Here is a 27,075-nt window from a genome sequence, read left to right as displayed (position 1 = left end):
GTCCGTGAGGCAAAGCATTTCACCTTCCAACTCCCTGTGTATAAATTTCTCCTAACCTCTCTCCTCACTCTTTTGTGAGTTTTAAATTGATGACCCCTCATCACTAACTCCCCAATCAGAAATAGTGATTCCCTATTCACTCTATCAAAGCCCTTCATAATATGAAAAACCTTTAAGTCTCCCGTTGGCCTTCTCTATGTGTGTGGAAATAATCCCACCATCTCAAATCTCCTGATAACTATGGTTTCCCATCCCTGACATCATCCTGGTGAATTTACACTGTATACCTTCTATGGCTTTAAAGTTTTTTCTATAATGACGCAGTTAACTGTGGCCTAACCTAGGATTTACATAAATCTATTATTATTTCTTTACTCTTGTACTCTATATCCCTATTTATAAACCCCAAAATGCTGATGGCCTTTTTTGTGGCTTCATCCATGCCTAACTGGTTCATTAATGCCCCTTAGGGAAGGAAACCTGCCGTACTTCCCCGATCTGGCCTATATGTGACTCCACTCCCACATCAACGTGGTTGACTCTTAATTGCCCTCTGACTGGCCTAGCAAGCCACTCAGTTGGATTAAACTGCTGCAGCGGTTCAAGAAGGCGGCCCACAACCAACTTCTCAGGACAAGTGGGGATCGGCAATAAATGCCCGCCTTGCCAATGGTGCCCACATTCCAAGAATGAATAATAAAATACATAAAGATGCCAATGTTGTTGTCAGTTTATGATGTTTTAAACATGCACTGTTACTTACTTGAGTGCGCTGAGCTCTGTTAGGGAGGGCTGCGTGGCCTTGAGATAGCTCTCACGCCGTGCAGAAATCTTTGGAGAAGGTTTAGGGCTGGTGTCTGAGTCCCCGCTGTCATCATCTCCCATTGCTTTAATATAGCTGCCACTGCGCATTCGCCGACAAGGAATTTCATCTTCTTTGCCTTGTGGAGAATAGCCACTCCATTCATCTTGTGGAACCTAGTTAAATATAATACAGCGATGTGACATCCTGTTTTTCTGGGTTTGCAGACAAAGATTTCAAAATATTGAAAAATTGGAACAGTAACTGACATTGTAAATCATTTTGACTAAGTTAATATTCATATATGGTGGAATCACTCATTGAAGAAAGAATATGCTTCTTGGCCTACCTGAGGCTGTAATTCAAAATGTAAGAGAACATCTTATCAGTGGTACTGACAATCAGTGTTCAGTATATTTCTGACAATATTTAACAAGGTAATTATGCTGGATCCGTAGGATGCCTGGCAAAATAATATTCTAATACCAGGTGTTTGTTTCCACTTCCTGCTGGAATTTCTATTTGAATGGAAGGTATTGAAATGTAAAACATAATTATTTTGTGTTAGATTTCAGTGTTTAGTAATCACTATTTGTTTTGTATTTTAATGAATAAATTTAGCGGAATATTGCCCTTTCCCTTTTTCCAAATGTTTAAAATGTAGTTAAGATGTTTGCAGGTTTTATTTTGCACAGATTTGACCATTCAATGTTTGTTATAAAACAAAGCAGATTTTTACTTAAAAGTATTATTTTCCATAGCTGCCCCCAGTGTCTCAGCCAAGTGGCCATTCTCCACAAGTGGACCTAGTGAGTTTGAGTGAGTTTGAAAAACATGACAACTGAGCCCAATCCTGTCCTTGATGTGCATATATACATATTTTCCAGCAGGGGGCACTACAGAACAGTCAGGAGCAGGAATCCAGGCTAACTTTACCTTTCTCAAACTTAGGTACACTGAGGTCATTCAGAGTGCTCCAACCGTTGCCCTGACCGAGCTCACATGTCACAGACTGGGAACGGAACCTGGCCCCATTCTGGTCTGCATTTCCTCTCAAAAGTCCTAGAATGTGCTTTTGCCTCCCAAAATATGCCCATCTTTCCCACAAGTCCATGTTCGAACCGCTCCAATCAGGTTTCCGCCCTTATCACAGTCATAAATGATATCCTATGTGACTGTGACCATGGTGAACTGTCCCTCCTCATCCTTCGCAGCCTGTCTGCGGACTTTGACACAGTTGCCCACACCCTCCTCTGTTGTCCAGCTAGATGGGACTGCCCGAGCAGGTTCCATTCCTATCTATTCAATCGTAGCCAGAAAAACTCCTGCAATGGCTTCTCTTCCCGCTCCTGCACCATTACCTTTGGAGTTCCCAAAGGATCTATCCTTGGACCCCTCCTATTTCTCATCAACAAGTTGCCTGTCGGCAACATCATCTACAAACACAATGTCAGGTTCCACGTGTACACTGATAACACCCAGTTCTACCTCACCACCACCTCTCACAACCCCTCTACTGCCTCTGACTTGTCATGCTACTTGTTCGAGATCCAGTATTGGATGAGCAGAAATTTCCTTCAACTAAATATTGGGAAGACCCAAGCCATTGTCTTTGGTCCCCGCCACAAGCTCCGTTCCCTAGCCACTGACTCCATCTCTTTCCCTGGCCACAGTCTGATGCTGAACCAAACTCTTTGCAACCTTGTTTGCAACCAGTCGGATTTGACCCTGAGCTCAGCTTCCAATGCCATTTCCTCTTCATCACCAAGACTGCCTACTTCCACCTCCGTAACATTACCCGCCTCCGCCCTAGCTTCAGTTCATCTGCTACTGAAACCCTCATCCATGCCTTTGTTACCTCTAGTCTTGATTATTCCAACGCACTCCTGGCTGGCCTCCCATCTTTCACCCTCCATAAACTTGAGCTCATCGAAAACTCTGCACCTGTATCCTAACTCGCACCAAGTCTTGTTCACCCATCACCCCTGTAATCACTGATCTACATTGGCCCCCGGTCCAGCAACGCCTCAATTTAAAAATTCTCACTTTATTTTCAAATATCTCCATAACCTCGCCCCTCCCTATCTCAGTATCCTCCTCCAGCCCTACATCCCTCTGAGATCTCTGCGCTCCTCCAATTCTGGCCTCTTGCGCATCCCCGATTTCTTCGCTCCACCATTGCGGCCATGGCTGTAGACTCTATGGGCAGGACTTTCATTTTGCCATTGAGTCGGGATTGGAGGCGTGTGGGGGGGTTAAAATCCCAAAATCAGGGGTCCCGACCCCTTCCCGCACCCAAACCCGCCTCCATGCCAGTTTCAAAGGAGGCGGGTACCCGCACCACACTGGGACCCACCTACCCGAGGCGGGAAGGGATTAGTGCCAATTAACTGCCTGTTAACAGGTAGTTAACGGGCAATTTTTAGCCTAATCCCTATTTTTGATGTTGAAATGTGGGATTCCCGACGGCTCCAAACCACGCCAAGTTAGAGGAGGCGGGCTGTCGGGTTGAAGGGCTTGGAGGGGTCGAGATGTCGGTGTTCAGGTGAGTGATGTGTGCATGAGTGCAAAGGTAAGTGTGTTTGGTGTGTCTAAAGTGATTAAATAAGTTTTACATACCTTTTCTTACCTTTTCAGCCTTCCTTCCTTTAGGTCTCGGGAATCCCTCATCTCACCGGCACAGAAAGCAGAATGGCTGCGACCTGTCAAAAGTGACAGCCTTCAGCTTACTGTGCAGGAGAGATTTCTAACGGAGTCTGTGGAGAAGGACTCAGGTTAGAAGTAAGACTGTCAGTGTTTGGCAGCTTCAAACAGCTGTGAAACACTGATATTTCATCTGTCAAAAGCTCTTGACAGATGAAATTTCAGTCTGTGATGTCACCTGTTGCCGGGTGGCCCTTAATTGGCCTGCTGAGCCCGCTGGGTGGGCTCAACAAGGTCAATCAAGTTAAAATCACGTGGATTGGCCGCATCTCGATGGAGGCGGGACTACAACCCCGAAAGTTGTAGTCCCGCCTCCAACCCGACTCCTGAGTTAAATTCCTGCCCTATGTAATTAACAACTCTGAATGCCTAGATCCTAAGCTCTGGAATTCCCTCCTTAAATATATCCACCTCTCTCTCCTCCTTTAAGATGCTCCTTAATACTTCTCCTTATGTGACTCGGTGTCAAATTTTGATTTATAATGCTCCAGTGACGCGCCTTGGCATTTTTTATTACGTTAAAGGCATTATATAAATGCAAGTTGTTGTTGCATAGTTCAATACAGTGTATATGTGTTCTATTCCCAGGTATTTGTTCTATATATAAATTACCTGGATTTGTGAATTCTATGATGCTATGTTTCTGTGTTGGCCAAGGCACTCTGCGAACAGATCATAGAATCATAGAATGGTTACAGCACAGAAGGAGGCTATTCGGCCCGTCAAGCCCGTGCAGGCTCTCTGCAAGAGCACATCAGTTAGTCCCACTCCCTCGCCCTTTTTCCGTAGCCCTGCAATTTTTTTTCCTTCTGGTACTTATCCAATCCCTTTTGAAAGCCGTGATTGAGTCTGCCTCCACCACTCTTTCAGGCAGTGCATTCCAGATCCTAACCACTCACTGCATAAAAAAGTTTTTCCTCATGTCGCCTTTGGTTCTTCTGCCAATCACCTTAAATCTGTGTCCTCTGGTTCTCGGCCCTTCCTCCAATGGGAACAGTTTCTCTCTATTTACTCTGTCCAGACCCCTCAAGATTTTGATGGTTCCTAACATGGACTGAGGGAAGCCATGATGTCACTGAAGTGGAACTTTATAATGTCACATAAGATGCCGATTTTTGCTCCGATAATCCTCTCATCAAAGGGCTGCTGACAGACACCAGGCAACAAGTTACCTGGTATTGAAAGGCAATTGAATATTGCTTTTCATAGCATCAAGAGATTATGAGGCAACGTAACAGCACCTACCTTGCTTTTGAAATACACTGGATGATTCAAAATATGTTGATACTTAAAGGGGAAAGAAGGTATAAAAATAAACACTCAAATAAGTATCTTGTTATTGTTAGTTTTGGTGCCTTTAACAAAACAATTGTAAATAGTTATTTATTTTAATCAGCAGTTGTTCTCTGGTGCTGTCATTTCGATGAACTCATTGTGACTATGGGACAGTATTTGTGCAGGATTCTCTTGAACTTCTGTCGTAACTTCAATGGAAGATCAATGGAAACCCTGGAAAAATGGCATAAACGACCATTTCCACCATTTTTCTGGAGTTTCCGCTGATCTCTACCAAAGTTATCACGGAAGGTGATCCTCACAGAAATTATTGACATATTTCTAAGGGGGGAGGGTGTGGAATAAGTCTCACTGTGCTGTCTCTGTTGCTTTTTTTTGGCCTGGAGTGATTGGCAGTCGATGGGTTAATGTTTCCCCAGTGAAAATTAGCTACATAACTCACAAGTGATTGTTATTTCTGAATCGCACACTTGCCCACGACATCTCTTCTGTATCTGTCACATTTTTCATTGTATAAAACTACAAAGACGGCGTTGTAATAAAGATCAAGAGGATTTTTTTCATTTGAGCTGGCTGACATTAAATAAGGAAGTGAGGTGATGAATCAATGTTTGTAATCTTTTCCCATCAAAAAATTTCATACATTTTCTTTACTTTCACAGCTGAGTTTGTTTGGCAGATTTTTAATAACTGGCAAAAATCTGAAATCTGATTTTACCACTTAAATTTTACCTTAGTAAACAGGCACCAATTTTCAGAATTTCTCTAAAACATTTTGTAAACTTGGTACGTGAAAAAAAAGCTGGTTTTGTGTTGGTGCTTAATGCCACTCAGAATTGTACTGTTCAAAATATTGGGCTGGAATTTGCAGTCGGGTTGACGGCGAACTGGCAGTGTTCGGCATCATTCCACCTTTGAAACTGATCGCAACTTTGGGATTTGGCCCATGCGGAAATCCTGAGGTTGCGGTCAGTCATTGACAGCTCCGAAACAGACTGCACTGTGCGCCGCCCGCTCCCCGCCCCCCCCCCAGCCACAGAGCCGTCACAGTGTCATCAGCCAAATCATTGAAACTGATGAAAACTTCGGCTCTTCCGCAGTAATTACTTTGTTAAATTCCCCACTAAAAGTTAGACCCAAAGGGATTAGGTGTAACTGATGTTTTAACAGCGCATTGACTGCTAAACAAATGTTAAGGGCCGGAAAAACTAATTTAAATTTTGTGCAGTGTGAAATTTGTCCCTTTTTAATAAAAAATGAACATTTTTAAGAAACTGTTCAAAAGCATTTTAAAAAATGATTTTAAATTTTGCCCATCATTATTTCAGGTTTGCCTTTCCCCCATGTGAGAGCACCTATCTTTCGTTTGCTCTCGCTAACTATTTTAAAAAGTGAGAATTTTAAGAGTTTACTCACTTGCACGTTCACTGTCTGTGAGAATTCTGTCTTTTGATTGGCTGTTTAGACAGCCTGTCGATGTCACAGCAGCTCAAACAAGGGGATCCCCACTATACTTCGTTGAATTGAATTGAAGGTTGGAAAACCTGAAGTTCCCACTACAGGGATTGCAAGATGTCGGCGCTTGCCAAAATTATGTAGATTATACAGATCATGATGTCAGTGAGTGTGCAACGCTCACTTGATGCCCAATCTGCGAGTTTTGACTTTGCTGCTCCACTTACCTGCATGCCTTAAGTGCGATGAGCTGAGCAAGCATTGAGAATCAGGAAGGAAGCTCCAGCAGCGGTATTTAAGGGGATCATCAGCAACAACTTCCACCTGACATGTTTGTTCAGTTTGACTGGCTCTGTGCAACTTTCTTCAACTCCAGCAGCTTTATTAACTTCTTTCAAGGTTCTAAGGTAAGTGTTGTTGCAAGTGGAGAATGCCTTCATTCTTATTTAAAGGCTTCTGCTTACAGCACTTGCTCACAGTTATGGGGCCTCTACTGGCAGTCTCCCTCACGCTCGAGTATCTTAGGGAGAGGGAGCAGAGGCACGAAGAAGATGAGAAGATGCACGCAGAGGGAAGAGGAGGAGGACCAGAAGGGATCTCAACAGGAGGCCTTACCCACCAATGTCTTCCGAGTCCACTTCTCTTAACTCCACTTAAGCCAGGAGCAGTGTATTTGGAGGCTCCTCTTCATCAAGGAGGTGGTCACAGAACTTTGCCACCTCCTGCAACCAGACCTGCAGCCTGAGAGCAGGGTGACCACATTGCTCCCAGTTGCAATCAAGATCACCATGGCCCTCAATTCCTTCGCCAGCAGATCCTTCCAGTGTGCAGCAGGAAACATAGCTAACATCTCCCAGTTTGCTGTACATCGCTGCATCCGGGAGGTCACCGAGGCTCTCTACACCAGGAGAATGGACTACGTTTTCTTCTCTCTGAGCAGAGAAAAGCAGGAGCGTGCATGTGGCTTTGCCTGGGTACTGGGCTTCCCCATGGTGCAGGGCGCAATTGACTGCACCCATGTGGCTTTGTGGGTGCCGCATAACAATCTTGAGATCTTCCGTAACCGCAAAGGCTACCACTCACTTAATGTGCAGTTGTTGTGTGACCACACCCAGCGCGTCCTAATGGTCAATGCCCGCTATCCTGGCAGCAGCCAAGATGCCTTCATCCTGTGTCAGTACGGTGTGCCAACAATCTTCCAGCCACCACGTCAAACTCGAGGGTGGCTGCTCGGAGACAAGGACTATCCGCTCTCCACCTGGCTGATGACTCCCCTCCGCAACCCCACCACTCGTGCCTATCACTGATATAATAACAGCCATGCTGCCACCCAGAACGTCATCGAGCAGACCATCGGGCTTCTGAAGCAATGGTACCGCTGCCTTGACTGCTCGGGAGGAGCCCTCCAGTACTCGCCGGAGCGGGTGTCCCATTTCATGGTGCTGTGCTGCATGCTTCACGACTTGGCCGTCATGAGGGCGCAGCCCTTGCCTGCAGGGAAACGGGACCACCTCAGGAAGAGGACAAAGGAGAGGAGGAGGAGGAGGAGGAGAAAGAGGAAGGTGAGAAAGGAAGAGGAGGAAGGGAGGAAGCAGGCAGTTAATCCCCCTTCCGGACGGGCTGTCCATGACCGCCTCATTAGACTCCAATTCCAATGAATGAAGCCCCAGATCCCCGTTGCTCACCACATCCCCATCATACCATCCTTCTGTCATGGAATATCACAGCATCCTCCTGTGCACAAAGCTGAACTGAGAGCCACCACAAAAGATTACGAACAAAATTAATAAATGTATCAAAAATCAAATGACACACGATATGAACGAATCATCCTCATGCAGTCCCTTAGTGCCTGTCATTCGGGTGCCCTTTTCTGATCTCAAGCTCCTACGAAGTGTGCCCTCAGTGGTTGCAGCATGGCTGGTGGAAGGCAGCTGAGTTTAAATGGGCCCAGCTGCAGACTGTACGACCTCAGCATGGGTGGCAGCAGTCTGGGCTGGCTGGCTGACAGGCAACAGCAAGGGCAATGGCGGAGTGGCAGTGGTGGGAACAGCAATGCTGTCGTCCTGAGAGAGGACATCAGGGTCCTGCTCCACTGACTCACTGCCACTCCCCCGGGCTGGCGCCTCAGCATTCCTAGCAATCTATTGGAGTACAGATTTCTGGGCTGCGGTGACACTCTGCAAGTCTCGGTCGACACTGGTAAACCCAGCCAGGAGGCAGCAGTGGTGTTTGGGTGGCAGCAAGCTGAGTCTTCATGAGAGCGGTCTGCGCGTCCGCTGCAGCACTAAGACATTGCATCGCTTCCGCTCATCACATGCAGCATCATGCCTGGATCGACACAGTCTCTTCGGGAGTTTTCCATCATTTCCAGCCTGGAAATCCTGGGCTCCAAGCTCAGCGCAAAGCCCCGTGCAATGTTGGAGGTGGACTCCTCGATACTCCTTGGCATCGCCAAGAGGCTCACTGGCAAGCTTGCCATTGCACCTAGCAATTTGGTGTGCATGCCCATCACACTTCTTCTGAAGACCTCCCCATCGTGGTCCTTATCTGAGTCCTGTGCAGCAGAACTCACCCTCCAGGGAGTTGGCTCCCGAGCTAGCCTTCCCCATGGCCTTGCTGCAGCCCGCTTGTGCCCGGTGCCTCACCCTGTGCAGATACTACTTCTACACTAGCCTCTAAAGTACATGCAGTGCCAGTTTCTGAGCTGGTGTCTGCGCATGACAGATGCAGTGATATAGTGTCTTCTTCATCTTCTTCTTCTCCCCCTCGCTCTCTTGCATCACCTCGGGGACAGGCAGCTTGGGTGCTTGTTCTTTATTAGCTGAAAGCAGAAAGGCACAAGAGTCGGTTTATAGTGAGGTGAGGGGAGGGGAGGGAAAGCAAGTTTTGCATGCATACAGCATCAGCAGCAGCATCTTGAAAGTGAGAAGGAATTGTGGGATGAGGGGGAAGTGTGATGTGAGAAAAAGGATTGGGAATTAACATACCGTTGTTGTCCCCAAGGGCTTCAACCTCGCCGGTTGCTACGGCCTACATGATCTGCCACCCAATGATTTCCAGTACCCTCTTCTCTAGGTCGGGGAGGTTCTGTAGTGTGGCTTGCCCCCCGCCTGTCTGCTGCTGCTCCCTCCTCTTGGCCTGCAAGAGAAAGGGAAGTGTGTGAGTGAGTGTAGTGCAATGTGTTTGGATGATGTGCCTGCCATAGTTGAATAGCTATCAGTGTGTGCAAGGTGTGAGATGTGGGTGTGAGTGTTGCAGCAGTGGTAAGGTTGTGAGGGTGAAGTGAGGCCATGATTGTGAGGTCTGAGTGGTGACAGAGATGTTGGTAGGTGAGTGATGGGGGTGTGGTGCATTGAGCAGTGTGTGAGGTTAGTGGTGCAGATAGTGGGATATGACATTTGCTGAAGCCTTCACTCACCTTGACTTGCCATGTGAAGTCATTAAACTTCTTGCGGCACTGGATTGCCGACCTGGGGACCACAGTGCTGGCCATCACTTAGGCAGAAATCTCCTGCCAGAACCTTTGAGATGTATATGGCAAGGGCTTCCTGCCAGTCTGTGTGAAGAGGACAGCTCGCCTCCTCTCCACGGCCACCACCAGTGTCTCAAGAGACGTGTCTGAGAATCTGTGGGCTCTCCCCCTGTGCTGAGGCTCAGCCATGTACTTCCATTGCCGTCTGCTTCCAGGTGAAGTTGTAAGTGGATTGACAATTAGGTGCTGTAGCTTCAATGCACCTCCCCTTTAAGTACTGATTAAAGCCTGTGCCAAACATAACTGAGAATTAGACTGGACCCGATATTGGCCCGCCTGTTGAGCGGTAAGCCAATGAGCAGCGGTTTTAGTGCTGAGATCAAGACTTTAAACAAGTTAATGAGGAGTGAGCATGAATTTTGCGTGCTACCTAGACCATTTTGACCTGGTGCAGCTTAACATTGTTGGGCCTTAACACTGCCTGTTTTTTGGCCATATCCAATTTCTAGGCCTTTGAGTCATGTCGGAAAGTGTCATTTCAAACCAACCTAATTTACATATGCGTGAATAAATTCATAGAGCGTAATTTATATAACGGTGTTTCTGATTGCTTGGTGATTGTATCTGAATGTTGTGAATGTAGGACTTAGTGGAAATTGTACAAGCATAGAAGGTTCAGCTTTTGTTCCACAATCATACCACTATGGGTGCTAGTCAAATGGAATTCAAAATTTAGGGGTGGATTTCCTCTGATTGCTTCATGTAAGTGTCTTCGTAAATACAGCAGGAAGATTTCCTCTATATCTAGCAAAATCGTTATGGATTTTTTTAGAATGCTGTTATGATTTTTCGAGAAATACCCAACAAGAGAAATCATCATGCCATTTTTCTGATGCTGGTAACTCATAGGGGCCAGAGGCAATCTTCTCCATTCCCTTGCCCCCAGGTTAGGATATTACAGGTTAATTTATAAATCCTCAATTGTAGGCCATTTGGATAAGTGCAGGTTTAGGTTGGTCTGGCACTATTTTCCGTATTTATTTTAGCCTTCCCCAAGACAGAAATGTCGTCTTCGTTCTGGTAGTGGGTAGGTAAGTAGGCAAGTGACTGATATCTGAGGCTGGAAACAGAGAAAGAAATGCATTTGTTGTTACCCCCCATCCCCTCTTTCCTGAAGGCTGTGACTCATGCTTCCATGGACACCAGAAAGTCTCTGGTACCTCACCTAAATAGTGGGGGATAAATTCATTTGTGCCATTTACAGATGCAAACTGGGTACTGCGCATGCTGCTGGCTTGAGGAGCACCCAAAATTGGTCCTTGGGTTTCATTTTAATAATTCGGGCAAGTTGCTACTGCCTGCCGCATCTCCAGAGGCAGCTCGCCGCTTTGGTGCCCTCCAATTAGGGCCAGCTACCTTGTCGGCAATAGCCCAATGTAAGTTCTGTAGGGAGGGAAACAGAAAGAGAGGGGGGCCACGTGCAAGAAGCAGCAGCCCTAGTGGTGCTAAGGAGCATGGAGGAGCACTCGCCTAACCCAATATGGAGTTGGACGTCTTTCAGATGTCCTTGGGGCATGGGACATGGGCCTTGTAAAATTGGTCCCTTTTGCCCACGTTTCCTGCCCAGAAAATGGGTCCAATTTTCCCCCAGTCATTCTTTCATAAGGCATGAACCTGAACTGTGAGTATTGACAGGCAAGTCTAGCATGGACAGGTGGAGGGAGGTTGGGGGGTGGGGGGGGGGGGTGGGTGGAGGTGGTTGTCATAACATTCAAGCCTGTTCCTAGCTGCATTTTCTAGCACTGGATGGTGATCAACTACAGGGTCCCTGGCTAATTTTTCTCATCCAGGAGCATCGAAGTTACTTATAATGTTCCAACTGCTACTTTAGCTGAGAATAGATCAGTGATTGAAGTTAAACCAATGTTGTTCCTGATCTGTATAGCTCAGCTGTATAGCTGATATATTTTGATATATGTTAATGACCTGGACTTGGGTATACAGGACATTATTTCAAAGTTTGCAGATGATACGAAACTCGGAAATGTAGTAAACAATGAGAAGGATAGCAACATACTTCAGGAGGACATAGAAAGACTGCTGAAATGGGAAGACACATGGCAGATGAAATTTAATACAGAAAAGTGTGACGTGATGCATTTTGGTAGGAAGAATGAGAAGAGGCAATATGAACTCAATCATATGATTTTAATGAGGCTGCAGGAACAGAGAGACCTGGGGAGTATGTACACAAATCTTTGAAGGTGGCAGGACAAGTTGAGAAGGCTGTTAATCAAACACTTGGCTTTATTAATAGAGCAATAGAATACAAAAGCAAGGAAGTTATGCTAAACCTTTTATAAAACACTGGTTAGGCCTCAGCTGGAGTATTGTGTTCAATTCTGGGCACTATGCTTTAGGAAGGATGTCAAGGCCTTGGAGAGGGTGCAGAAGAGATTTACTGGAATGGTACCAGGGATGAGGGACTTCAGTTATGTGGAGCGACTGGAGAAGTTGGGGTTGTTCTCACACTCAGCAGTTTGTCTGGAATGTGTAATTAGATCCTGCCTGCCTGAGTAATCAAGATCTTTGCAATGTGTAATTTGATCCATTCATTGTTGACACCCAGGCTCCAGACAGAGTTCACAGTACTAACACTACTGCTTTCAGAGAACAGACAGGGCTCACCCTCCCGGGTTAGGACCTCCTCCCCCCCAACAAGTTCCTGACCTTCTCCCCCCAGCCCCATAGATGGGGCATTGTGTGTGGGTCATGGATTATTAACAGGTTTATTGAGTAGTAGCTGGGGGTGCCCAGCTTTGCCAGGGCTGTTTTGGGCCGGGCGGTTTAAATCGAGTCCCAGGCTTTGGGGCCTCTTTGTGTCCCCCTGTGAATCTGCTGCCAGGCAACATTTTAAATCGAGTCCCAGGCTTTTGGGCCCTGTCTCTGTGTCCCTCTCTCAATCTGCTGCTGGGCAACATTTCTACCTTTTAATACCTTGAAAGATGAAAGTGAAAGTACTTATAAAACATTTTTGGTAAATCTTATGTTATTTTTAAAAGAGATACTAACTTTTTCGAAGCTGGATTAGCAGATTTTGAGCTGGAAGTAAATGGGGTTTTTAGCTTGAGGCAATGGCTGCCAGATCCCTGAGATGAAAACGATTAGTCCCGCCCATAGACGCAGCGATTGGCCAACCATCAGGCGACTGAACTGTAGGATTGGTCAATCGTGCCGGCACAGGATTGGTCAACCTTGACGTCAGTCAATCAATGCTACTTAGCAGATAATGCGTTTAATTTTGAAGGTTTTTTGCATGACGCGCGAACAATTTTTGTCCGGCCGAAACGTAAATACACTTAGGACGGTTCTGGAATCGTCAGCTTTCTTTCGACGTAACGCACGTGTAGGTACGCTCTATAACTTTCGAGTTAATTCAAGGCAGACAGACAGACGGAATGACAAACATATATAGATGAAGTGAATAGCTTTTGGATTTCGTCCAGTCCAATGATATCACTTGCCGCATATGCGTCAGGCTCAACCAGGTCAAGGGGGGAGGAGAGGGAGAACGTGGTGCGGGTGTAAAGGGGGTGGGGGTGGGGTTGGAAGAATGTGATCCACATCTAACAGAGGGGGGAAGAACGTGATCCGTCTTCCCATCTGGATCACGTTCTCGCTCCCATTTCCCCCCCCCCACTTTAGACCTGGATCATGATCTCCCCCATTCCGCTCTTTGATCCCCTCTCCTTTCCCCACTGCCGATCCCCTTTCCTCTCCCCGCTCCAATCTCAATTATTAAGATAATAGTTGAGAAGGACATATATATGATGAAGACCAGGGTAATAGATTGGAGAAACGCCGATTTTGAGGGGCTGAGACAGAACTTGGGAAAATAAAATGGACAAGAACATTGGCAAACAATAACTGTGTCACACATAAGATTATTGCTTAAGATAAAAAATCACGGGATTGGGGGTAATATTCTGGCATGGATAGAGGATTGGCTATCTAACAGAAGGCAGAGAGTTAGGGATAAATGGTTCATTCTCAGACTGGCAATCAGTAACTAGTGGTGTTCTGCAGGGGTCAGTGCTGGGTTCCCAACTCTTTACAATCTATATTAACGATTTGGAGGAGTGGACCGAGTGTAACATATCAAAGTTTGCAGATGATACTAAGATGGGAGGGAAAGTAGTGAGTGAGGAGGACATAAAAAACCTGCAAGGGGACATAGACAGGCTAAGTAAGTGGGCAGAGATTTGGCAGATGGAATACAATACTGGAAAGTGTGAGGTTATGCACTTTGGCAGGAAAAATCGTAGAGCAAGTTATTATCTTAATGGCAAGAAACTGGAAAGTACTGAAGTACAAAGGGATCTGGGGGTCCTGGTGCACGAAACGCAAAAGGTTATTATGCAGGTGCAGCAAGTGATTAAGAAGGCCAATGGAATGTTGGCTTTCATTGCTAGGGGGATAGAATATAAAAATAGGGAGGTATTGCTTCAGTTGTACAAGGTATTGGTGAGACCGCACCTGGAATACTGCATACAGTTTTGGTGTCCATACTTAAGAAAAGACATACTTGCTCTCGAGTCAGTACAAAGAAGGTTCACTCGGTTAATCCCGGGGATGAGGGGATGGACATATGAGGAGAGGTTGAGTAGATTGGGACTCTACTCATTGGAGTTCAGAAGAATGAGAGGCGATCTTATTGAAACATATAAGATTGTGAAGGGGTTGGATCGGGTGGATGCGGGGAGGATGTTCCCGATGATGGGTGAAACTAGAACTAGGGGGCATAGTCTTAGAATAAGGGGCTGCTCTTTCAAAACTGAGATGAGGAGGAACTACTTCACTCAGAGGGTGGTAGGTCCATGGAATATGCTGCCCCAAAAAGCTGTAGAAGCTACATCATTACATAAATTTAAAACAGAAATAGACAGTTTCCTAGAAGTAAAGGGAATTAAGGGTTACGGGGAGCGGGCAGGAATTTGGACATGAGTCTAGGTTCGGATCGGACATGGCCCTGTGGGTAGCGGAGCGGGCCCAGGGGCCGTGTAGCCTGATCCTGCTCCTATTTCGTGTGTCTAATTCTGTTAGATTCAGGAGATGGTTCTGTGATAGTAGATTGGCGGTTAGGATCAGATCAGCCATGATCTTATTGAATGGCGGAGCAGGCTCGAGGGGCCGATTGGCCTACTCCTGCTCCTATTTCTTATGTTCTTATGTCCTTATGTAACTGTAGAGCAACAATGGGAAACATTTAAAATGGTGTTCAACAGAGTCCAGGAAAAATATATTCTGCTTAAAAAAAAACTAAACACTAATGGGACACCATGGATGAATAAAGCCATAAGGGAAAAATTGAGGGTAAGGAAAGAGGCATACATTAAGTACATAGACATCAGGAGCATGATAAGGGAGAATACGAAGAGATTAGGAGTGAAGTCAAAAAAACAATTAGGAAGGCAAAGAGGAACTATGAAATTAAATTCTCAAGGAACATAAAACAAAATAGTAAAATATTTTACAGGCATATAAGTAAAAAAGGAAAGTCGGGATGGGAATAGGGCCACTAAACGATGGATAGGATAATACCACAGGCAGTGATAGAGAGATGGCAGAAATAATAAATAATTACTTTGTTTCAGTATTTACCAGAGAGAAAGAACAGGTGGACATGACATTGGATCATGAGATTAGTAATGAAATAAATGCATTTAAAATAAAAAGAGGAGATATATTAAATAAACTAATCAAACTCAAAGAGGAAAAAACCCCTGGATTACATCCGTGCATTTTAAAAGAATCTAGGGAAGAGATAGCAGAGGCATTACTACACATATTTAGTAATTCATTAAAAAAAGGTATAGTGCCAGAGGACTGGTGGATAGCTAACGTAATACCTAGATTTAAGAAGGGAGATAGAACATGCCCAGGGAACTATAGACCAGTCAGCTTAACATTTGTGGTAGGAAAAATCATGGAATCCCTACTAAAGGAAAAAAACAGAAGATCATCTAGAAACCAATAATACAATAATGAATAGTCAACATGGATTTCAAAAGGGAAAGTCTTGCTTGACCAACCTCATTGAATTATTTGAAGAGGTAACAGAAAGAGTGGACAAGATAATGCAGTCGATGTTATTTATCTAGATTTTCAAAAGGCCTTCAATAAGGTAAAGAAAGAAAGACTTGCATTTATATAGCGCCTTTCATGACCACCGGACATCTCAAAGTGCTTTACAGACAATTAAGTACTTTTTGAAGTGTAGTCACTGTTGTAATGTAGGAAACGTGGAAGCCAATTGGCACACAGCAAGCTCCCACAAACAGCAATGTACCACCTAATAGACTAATGAATAAGGTCAGAGAATGTGGAGTCAGGGGACAAGTAGCAGAATGGATAGCTAGCTGGCTTCAAGACAGAAAGCAGAGAGTAGTGGTAAAGGGTAGCTATTCAGAGTGGCAGAAGGTGGGTAGTGGTGTACCACAAGGATCAGTGCTGGGACCGCTGTTATTCCCAATTTATATTAACAATTTAGACTGGAATCAAAAATACAATTTCTAAATTTGCGGATGACACCAAATTGGGGGGCGGGGGGGTTAGTCAATACTGAGGAGGACTGCAACAAATTACAGGAGGACATTAATAAACTTGCAGAATGGGCATATAATTGGCAAATGAATTTCAACACAGATAAATGTGAGGTATTATATTTTGGTAGGAATAATAGGGAGGTCACTTATTACTTGGAGGGAGTGAGTCTGGGTGGGATAGAGGAGCAAAGGGATCTCAGAGTACAAATACACAAATCGCTAAAAGTAACAACACAGGTTAACAAGGCCATATAAACAAACCAAGCACTAGGGTTTATTTCTAGAGGGATAGAGTTGAAAAGTAGTGAAGTTATGCTAAACTTGTATCAAACCTTGGTTAGACCACACTTGGAGTACTGCGTATAATTCTGGTCACCATATTATAGAAAGGATATAGAGGCACTGGAGAGGGTGCAGAGAAGATTTACAAGGATGATACCAGAAATGCGGGGCTATACCTATCAGGAAAGGATGAACAGGCTGGATCTCTTTTCTTTTGAAAAGAGAAGGCTAAGGGGGACCTAATAGATTTCTTTAAAATTATGAAAGGTTTTGAAAGAGTATCTACAGAGAGAATGTTTCCACTTGTGCAGAATAATTTGAGGCTATCAATATAAGATAGTCACTAAGAAATCAAATAGGGAAGTCAGAAGAAACTTCTTTACCCAGAGGGTGGTGAGAATGTGGAGCTCACTACCACAGGGAGTATTTGAGGCAAATAGTATAGATGCATTTAAGGGGGGGCTAGATAAGCATATAAGGGAGAAGGGAATAGAGGGTTAAGCTGATAGAATTAGATGAGGAAATACGGGAGGAGGCTCGATCAGACAAGGGCTGCAATGTTGCATGTGCAGCTCCGGTGGTGGCCGGACGTTGTTTAGGCTCCACCCCCATGTTCGTGCAAAAAATCCCTCCGGTAAATAAGGAGGAACTGTTTCCAGTGGCAGAAGGGTCGTTAACCAAAGGATTGAGATTTAAGGTGATTGGCAAAAGAACCAGAGGCGACATGAGAAAACATTTTTTTTTACACAGTGAGTTGTTGTGACCTGGAATGTACTGCCTGAAAGGGTGGTGGAATAGTAACATTCAAAAGGGAATTGGCGAAGTACTTGAAGAGAAAAAATTCACAGGGCTATGGAGAAAGAATGGGGAGTGGGATTAATTGGATAGCTCTACCAAAGAGTTGGCACAGACACGATGGGAGGCATGGAATCCTTCTGTGCTGTCTCATTCTATGTTGTATGATTGACCCACAGAAAAATAGGTGGCTGATTTTGTACAGTTTTTAAGCAAAGTATAATGATTACCTGCGGCATTGGGGGTGGAGAGAGGAGGAGGGTGGTTTTGTATAGTCTCTTATTCCAAGGAACCAAGCATGGATTTGCTTTCCCCAGTGCTTTCTGTTTCATAGTTAGCTGAGGGAGAAGTCTGATTCCTGATGGCCTTGAATTAATCCATTTTCCTCTGGTGGCAAGGTACTTGAAGTAGTGTTTAATATGTGTTTGTTTCCCAGTTGGCCCAAGGTGTTTTATTGTCATTGTGAGACTCCCTCATTAAAAGGTAGTTTCTCCCGCTTCTTAGTCGCCCTGTACCTTCCACTATCAATAGTTGAGAGGCTGACTGGCTAACCTGCTTCTAGGCCTCCACCCATGCTGCTCTGTGTTTGGGAGACTTGGGGTTGATTGACATTGACACTGACATTCCCTCCCTCCCTTTGGGGAAATTTTTGACCTCTGCAGCACAGCTGAGATCAGGAGCGTAATGTGTGAAGGGTCATGAAAACAAACTAGGGGGGGATATCCTACGAGCAAAACCTTGCGTGCAAAAGACAGTTTTTTTTAATAAGCTTTATTTCTTTGGGTGCAATCGAGTAAATTCCTGACTTCTGTTGTTTTTATATTTTTATTTACTTTCTTTGTCTGCCTGGCCTTCTGCCATCAGCAAGAAGACAGGCACATTGCCTTCTCCGAGGCTTGTTGCCAATGTCCTATGCAGCTGGCCAGCAGGAGGCACTAGACACCGGCCTGGTGTCACTTAACCCTCTGATTTTCTATTCCCTCTGCAGAAAGTGTAAATAGTTGTGTGTGTTTTTACACAGAGTGACTAATCCTGTATACAGTGTAGTTCACTTCTCATATTAGAGCAGTACAAAGAAAGAAAAGAAAGACTTGCATTTATATAGTGCATTTCATGACCTCAAGACAGCCCAAAGTGCTTTACAGGCAATTAAATACTTTTGAAATGTAGTCACTGTTTTAATGTAAGAATGGTTTTTAACAGACTCATCCCTGCACCCTGGTTCAAATTTCTTCCATCCTCTTTTGAAGACGTTGGTTCATGCTGAGATATGCTTCCACATGCACAGGCAGCCCTCCGGTACTCGGCCCAAGTGCTCATTCTTTATGTGTAAGCCCAGATAGCAGATGCCATAGACAAGTCCAAGCATAAAGGCATCTGGTCCTCACTTTGCACACATGCACGCATCATTCGATAGCTATCAACAGTGGGAGCCCTGATTGATTTTTCTCTTCTTCAGTCAAGTCCAGTAGTCCTACTGCCACCTAAACTGAGATCAACTAACTCAGCATAGACTGGAGATCAAACTTGCGACCTTCGTGGTCTCTTTTGGCATGGATTTACCAGTCCAAGCATAAAGCTCTGAGAGCGTACCCTTGTGATTTGCATGAACTGGACTTTCTCCATGCATGTGTACTGTGCAGCATTGGACGCATGCCCAGGCACCAGAGGAAATAGCATTTTTACTGCTGGTCTTAAAGGCCCATGTCACCTTGAAGGGGTAGTGTTGGTCTCACTGGCTGTTTCTAGTCTATGTTCATAACCTATGTTGTCATTTATCTGGTAGTTAGAGGTTAGAAAACTGCCTTTTTGGATCTGAAATTGTTTACTTCCAGCTTGTTTTAGAGTGGAGGAATGTTTTTGGTGCTGTGGCAGTCTTGTTCCTAGTTCCCCAATGTCTGTACCCACTTTTGGGGATGAAGCCATTGAAATACTGCTGCAGAAAATAGATCACAAGAGGGAAGTCCTTTTTTCACACCACAGTCAAAAGATGATCAAGGCAACACCATAAGGTCATGGCAGAGTGCACAGTGCACAGGAATTGGTTGCAGTCACAAAAAAGGAGGGCAAGCTAGGCAGGTGCAAGAACCCCTTGTATTTATGTTCTGCATTTTGTAGCAGAGGCATGTTACAGCACATGATCCCTATTAATTTTCTCCACCTTCCCGTTATAGATCATTTAATGTGTGCACCATCCACCATGTTCCTGGCCACATAACCTTCCCTTTATCACATGCAGCCAAACAATACCCTGCTGAGATCATTCCAATCTGACCCGCATGGACCAAATGCCTGATCTCACAATCCTGCTGGTGTTCACCATCAGAAATTGGGTGATGGCACTGCTTGCTCACATGATAATGTAACAGAAGGAAAAGGATGCACACATTTGGCGGGATGGAAATGCAACTGGAGGTAGCCAGGTAGCAATTAGCGATCTCGCCTCATTTGAAGAGGGGGCCCTAGAGATTCAACGACATGATGTCCTTCAGGAGGCTAGGGATGGTGAAGCAGAAGGACATGTTCATCTGCTGGGTTCATATTGCTTATTGCTCCAACCACAGCCACTGTCACACAAGCTGAGAACCATTTGATACAGTGCACCAACTGCCTGCCCTGAGTCCAGCAGTGTTCTCCTAATTGTTGCCTCTTTACATATTCATATGTTTGGCCCACGAAGAACTAGCAGATCCCTCACAGGAGCTGTCCTCACCTCCCCTGGAATTGTGTTACACTTGCACACAGTCAGCAGCTCGGAAACATCACCCCATGGGCATCTAGACAATCAGTTTGAGAGCAGTCCGCTAGGTGATGCACTGAGCATGGGTGAGCAGAGCAGGTGGAAATGGAAGAGGAAGAACAGGAGGCCCCTCACTGGGGGACAAGATTGTTTTCATTCATAGCTGGTGAGGCCAGTCATCCTAATCTCTGTGGCCCAGCCTTTAAAAGAAGATTACTTACTGAGTACTGTAGTTTGTGAAGCCTTTGGAGCAAGTTGTCAGCGTCCAACATGGGACAGATAGAAAGAAGTTCAACTCCTGCATGTATGGGGTGCTATTGCAAGGATTCTAAAGTATGCAGTGAGGGGCAGCTCCAGGGACATCTGCAGCACAGCCCCTAATGGCAAAGACCATTATGCCAGTCTTTGTTAAGTCCAAATCTAGGGTCTTAAATCTAAACAAAGCAAACTACATAGGCATGAGTGGCGAGTTGGCTAAGGTATACTGGGGAACTATATTAAAAGATATGACAGTAGACAAGCAATGGCTAGCATTTAAAGAATGAATACATAATTTACAATAAATATGCATTCCTTTAAGGCACGAAAACAATATGAACCCAGCAGAGGAAAAGTGGTCCAACCATGGCTAACAAGAGAAGTTAAAGATAGTATTAGATCAAAGGAAGAGGCTTACAATGTAAGCCTGAGGATTGGGAGGATTTTAGAATTCAGCAAAGGAGGACCAAGAAATTGATAAGGAAAGAGAAAAAAGAATATGAGAGTAAATTAGCAAGAGATATAAAAACAGATTGTAAACGTTTCTATAGGTATGTAAATAGGAAGAGATTAGTGAAAGTAAACGTGGGCTCATTAGAGGCAGAGACAGGAGAAATTATAATGGGCAATAAGGAAATGGCAGAGACATTAAACAAATACTTTGGGCTGGAAGTTCTCAATGGGAAGCTTTTGGAGGTAGTACTGCTGCTTGCCAGCTTTCAATCCCGCCTCCATCAGCTTCTGGCCAACCAGCGGGATTTTCCCCTTATTGACCTTGTTAAGCCCGCCCAGCGGGCTCAGCAGGCCAATTAGGGGGGAGTCAATGACAGCACGTCTGTCAAGAACGTTTGAAAGAAGAAATGTCATCGTTTGACAGCTCTGTGAAGCTGTCAAACACTTACATTCTGTGTAGTTTGATGAGCCCTTGTGTTCAGGACACATCAAACCTTTCAACTTTGCAGAAATAATCTGTCTGTTGGTTTGGAGGATCCAACAGCCAGTCTGTGATATTGACAATGGAGATGTTGGGACTCCGGCTCCACAGCGACTGAAAGCTGTAGGCAGAAACAAAGGTAAGTGAACATTTTCTAACACTTTACATTCACCTTACATAGTTACTACTCCACACTTGCACCCATCACTCACCTCTACATCGCAGTTTCAGACCCCTCTGACCCCCACAGACCACCTACTTGTCTCCTACACCCTGGCGGGGTTCCCCAAGGTCAGGAAGCCTGCACTTCAGAACGAAAAATGGGGATAATCCTATTTTCTGCTTGTTAACTACCTGTTAACAGGTAGTTAATAGGCTTTAATCTCCTTCCCGCCTCGAGGAGACGGGACCCGGGGCAGGACGACTTCCCGCCTTCTGGCAAGAGGGCACGAAGGCGGTTTGGGGGCGGGTTTGCCACCTGCCCCCAAATTCTGCAACTTTACCATCAGTCCCGCCTTCATACCCACCTCCTCGGGGCTGACAAAATCCAGCCCTTTGTATCTGTCTTCATGGTAGAAGACACAAAAAAGTCTGGAAATAATGGGGAACCTAGGGTCTAGCGAGAATGAAGAACTTAAAGAAATCAGCATAAGTAAAGGAGAAATTAATGGGACTAAGTGGCAACAAATCCCCTGGACCTGACGACCTGCATCCTAGGGTTTTAAAAGAGGTAGCTGCAGAGATAGTGGATGCACTGGTATTAATCTTCCAGAATTCCCTAGATTCTAGAACAGTCCCCAAGGATTGGAAGGTATCAAACATAACCCCGCTATTTAAGAAAAAAGGAAGAGAAAAAACAGGAAACTATAGGCCAGTTAGCCTGAGGCAAAATGCTAGAATCTATTATTAGGGACGTGGTAACAGTGCACTTAGAAAATCGTAATATGATTGGGCAGAGTCAACATGGTTTTATGAAAGGGAAATTGTATTTGACAAATCTGTTAGAGATTTTTGAAGATGTAACTAGTAGGATGGATAAGGGGAACCAGTGGATGTAGTCTATTTGGATTTTCAAAAAGCTTTCGATAAGGTGTCACACAAGAGGTTGTTACACATAATTAGGACTCATGGGATTGGGGTAATATATTAGCATGGATTGAGGATTGGTTAATGGACAGAAAACAGAGAGTAGGAATAAACGGGACTTTTTCGGGTTGGCAGGCTGTAACTAGTGGGGAACCGCAAGGATCAGTGCTTGGGCCTCAGCTATTTACAATCTATATTAATGACTTAGATGAAGGGACTGAGTGTAACGTATCCAAGTTTGCTGATGATACATAGTTAGATGGGCGAGTAAGCTGTGAGGAGGATGCAAAAAGGCTGCAGAGAGATATAGACAGGTTGACTGGGCAAGAACATGGCAAATGGAATACAATGTGGGGAAGTGTGAAGTTATCCACTTTGGTAGGAAAAACAAAAAAGCAGAATATTTTTGAATGGTGAGAGACTGGGAAATGTTTGCATTCAGAGGGACCTGGGTGTCCTTGTACATGAATCACAGAAAGTTAACATGCAGATACAGCAAGCAATTAGGAAAGCAAATGGTATGTTAGCTTTTATTACAAAGGGATTAGAGTATATAAGAGTAAAGAAGTCTTACTACAATTATACAGGGCATTGGTGAGGCCACACCTGGAGTACTGTGTACAGTTCTGGTCTCCTTACCTAGGGAAAGTCATACTTGCCTTAGAGGGAGGGCAACAAAGGTTCACTAGACTGGTACAGTAGCAAAATACTGCAGATGCTGGAAATCTGAAATAACAACAGGAAATGCTGGAAGCACTCGCTGCCTGGCCTGCTGAGTGCTTCCAGCATTTTCTGTTGTTATTTCACTAGACTGGTTCCTGGGATGAGGGGATTGCCCTATGAGGAGAGATTGTGTAGACTAGGCCTATACTCCCTAGAATTTAGAAGAATGAGAGGTGATCTAATTGAAACATATACATTTTTTAAGGTGCTTGACAGGGTTAATGCTGGGAAATTATTTCCCCTGGCTGGGGAATCTAGAACACGGGGTCACAGTCTCAGAATAAGGGGTCGGCCATTTAGGACTGAGATGAGGAGAAATTTCTTCACGCAGAGGGTTGTGAATCTTTGGAATTCTCTACCACAGAGGGCTGTGGATGCTCAGTCGTTGAGTATATTCAAGACAGAGGCCGTTCAATTTTTGAGAACTAAGGGAATTAAGGGAACTAAGGGATATGGGGATAGTGCGGGAAGGTGGAGTTGAGGTAGAAGGTCAGCCATGATCTTGTTGAATAATGGAGCAGGCTCGAAGGGCCAAATGGCCTACTCCAGTTCCTATTTCTTATGTTCTTTGCATACCTCCTGAATGCTCAGATTGATGCCATAAAAGCCTTGGACAGTTGTCTAACCTCCTTTCCAAATCAGCTTGTCTGAATAGAGAGACCCAAGGATAGGGGCTTCAAATTTGCCATTGCTTCAATGAGGTTTGCACCCACACAGATCACAAAGCACAGTGATGCAGAGGCTTCCAGCAAAGAGCTGGATGGAACTGCAGAGGGATGAGATTTCTGTTTCTTATTAAGAAAACCCTACCACTGCAGTTTTCCCTCCGCTCTACTACTATCATCCTACTACTCTACTGGATCCAGTAAGCAGGCAGGGCTAAAGATACAGGGTTAATGCTACCATTAAATTAATGGTGATCATGAATTCTAGGTGATAGAATGTTACAGTATCAAAACAGATCACTTGGCACATCAAGACTAATCCCACATCCTTGTTCACTATCCATATCCTATACCATTCCTTTTTCAAGCAATTACCTAATTCCCTGTTAAAAGTGTTTATGGACTTTGCTTCAACAATGATTTGTGGCATTCTAATCTCCCATTTACTTCTTTTTGTGATTATCTTAAATTTGTGACCATGTTGCTGATCAGCAAAAGCAATTTATCGAATAAAAACAGAAAATGCTGGGAATACTTAGCAGGTCAGGCAGCATCTGTGAAGAGAGAAACATTTCTGGTCGATAACCTTTCATGAGAACTGGGAAAAATTTGTGATGTAACAGGTTTTAAGCAAGTGCAGAGGCAGGGGAAGCGGGGAGGGGAGGAAAGAACAAAGGGGAAGGTCTATGATAAGGCAGGACCCTTCCTCTGTTTTTATTTCAGTCAGTTTACATTGTGTTTGAATGGTACTAAATCCTTCGCTGGCTGGGTTTTCCACTTCTTCAATCACCAGCCCATGGTTTTCTGTCCTAAAATCAAATGGTGGTAAATGGCAGAGTGGGGAATGCAGGAATGTAAAATCCCAGCCGAAACGCGCACTGACATCATTGGCTTGAGTAGCATTGTGCTGTAGGAGGGCAGAGAGCTCGGTGGATGTACTAGATTCGATCATCTTCCATTGTGGACTTTTAATACATAGGTTGGGACTTTACTGTCTTCTGATGCTTAAGCTGCACTGGTTGGTCCCTGGTCATGGAAAATCATTGAATTGGTTTATTCACAATGTCAAAAATGTGAGAAAATTGATGGTTGTGTGATTATTATTTGATTAATAAGTACATTTGTTAATTATTTACATTGTTACCTTATTCACACATCAGTTAAATAGTTAAAGTACTAGCGTGGTGAATGGACAGTAGAATTAACCAATATTACTGCCAAGAAAAATGTACTATAGCTATATTAATGAGATTTGTAAAATATCCAGATCATTGGAGGTCAAGGGTACACATTTCCTATCTGTAATCACGGGGGTAATTTTAAACCCAAGGATGGGTGGATTTGGGGTGGGTGGGAAGTAAATTTTTTTTTTAAATTTCAAACTCGACCCAAAACCCAACCCGCCTCCAACACACCCACTCCCAAGTTTTGAGCAAGTGCAGAGGCAGGAAATGTGGGGAGGGGAGGAAAGAATAAAAGGGAAGGTCTGTGATAGGGTGGAAAGCAGGAGAGATTAAATGACAAAAGGTATTGTACAAAGCAAAAGGAGACGGTAATGGGACAAGTAAAGAAACAAAAGATGGGTTCAGAAGTGGTGTAAATGGGAATGGCAGAATCATCAACAGCTGCCATCTGAAAAAGTGGGGGCAGAGGTTATGGTCTGAAGTTGAACTCGATGTTGATGATGTGGAGCGAAGAATTAAAGTGACAGGTGACTGGAAGCTCAGGTCACGTTTGCAGACTGAACAGAGGTGTTCCATAAAGCGGTCACCCAATGTAGAGGAGACAGCATCCTGAGCAGCGAGTACAGTATACTAAATTGCAAGAACTACAAGTAAATCACTGGAAGGAGTGTTTGGGGCCCTGGACAGTGGGAAGGGAGGAGGTAAAAGGGTAGGTGTTGCATCTTCTGCACTTGTACAGGAAGTTGCTGTGGGAAGGGAAGGGGGTGTTAGGGATGATTGAGGAGTGGACCAGGTGCCATGGAGGGAACGGTCTCTTTGGAATGCTGAAAGTGGAGGGGAGGAGAAGATGTGGTGGATCACGCTGGAGGTGGCAGAAATGGCAGTGGATGATCTGTTGAATGTGGAGGCTGGTGGGGTGAAAGGTGAGGACAAGGGGAACCCTATCCTGGTTCCGGGAGGGAGGGGAAGGAGTGAGAGCAGAAGTGCGGGAAATAGAATGGACACGGTCAAGGGCCGTGTCAACCATGGTAGAGGGGAATCCTTGGCTGAGGAAAAAGGATGACATATTGGAAACACTAATATGGTGGCATCGTCAGAACAGATGCGACGGAGATGGAGAAATTGGGAGAATGGAAAAGAGTCCTTACAGAAAGCGGGGTGGGAGGAAGTGTATTCAAGGTAGCTGTGTGAGTCAGTGGGCTTATAGTGGATATTGGTCGATAGCCTATCCCCAGAAATAAGAACATAAGAACATAAGAAATAGGAGCAGGAGTAGGCCATTTGGCCCTTCAAGCTTGCTCCACCATTCAACAAGATCATGGCTGATCTTCTACCTCAACTCCACCTTCCCACACGATCCCCATATCCCTTAATTCCTTTAGTTCCCAAAAAATTTATCGACCTCTGTCTTGAATATACTCAGACTGAGCATCCACAGCTCCCTGGGGTAGAGAATTCCAAAGATTCACAACCCTTTGAGCGAATAAATTTCTCCTCATCTCAGTCCTAAATGGCTGACCCCTTATTCTGAGACTGTGACCCCATGTTCTAGATTCCCCAACTAGAGGAAACATTTTCTCAGCATTAACCCCGTCAAGCCCCTTAAGAATTTTATATGTTTCAATTAGATTACCTCCCATGAACCAGTCTAGTGAACCTTCATTGCACTCCCTCTAAGGCAAGTGTGTCTTTCCTTCGGTAAGGAGACCAGGACTGTACAGGTGTGGCCTCACCAATGCCCTGTATAATTGTAGTAAGACTTCTTTACTCTTATACTCTAATCCCTTTGTAACAAAAGCTAACATACCATTTGCTTTCCTAATTGCTTGCTGTACCTGCGTGTTAACTTTCTGTGATTCATGTACAAGGACATCCAAGTCCCTCTGAATGCAAACATTTCCCAGTCTCTCACCATTCCAAAAATATTCTGCTTTTTAGTTTTTCCTACCAAAGTGGATATATTCACAAATAGAAACAAAGAAGTTGAGAAAGTGAAGGGAAGAGTCGGAGATGGGCCATGTGAAGGTGAGGGAAGGGTGGAAATTGGAAGTAAAATGAATGACATTTTCCAG

General features: G+C 44.7%; 1 protein-coding gene across 3 annotated transcripts in view; it reads right to left on the bottom strand.

The window, feature by feature from the left end:
- dlgap1a (discs, large (Drosophila) homolog-associated protein 1a) overlaps nucleotides 1-27,075 on the bottom strand; it is a 1,322,085-nt gene that overhangs the window by 223,272 nt on the left and 1,071,738 nt on the right. For all 3 annotated transcript variants that reach the window (XM_085992777.1, XM_085992778.1, XM_085992779.1), the window contains one exon: nucleotides 764-978. In XM_085992777.1, the coding sequence (XP_085848903.1) occupies nucleotides 764-978 (215 nt within the window). The remainder of the gene's footprint in view (nucleotides 1-763; nucleotides 979-27,075) is intronic.

This window comes from Somniosus microcephalus, chromosome 7 (assembly GCF_052327205.1).
Source record: "Somniosus microcephalus isolate GS21.2 chromosome 7, FLI_Smic_1.0, whole genome shotgun sequence".
In the NCBI taxonomy this organism is placed as follows: Eukaryota; Metazoa; Chordata; class Chondrichthyes; order Squaliformes; family Somniosidae; genus Somniosus; species Somniosus microcephalus.
This window is presented reverse-complemented; position numbering and strand designations above follow the sequence as displayed.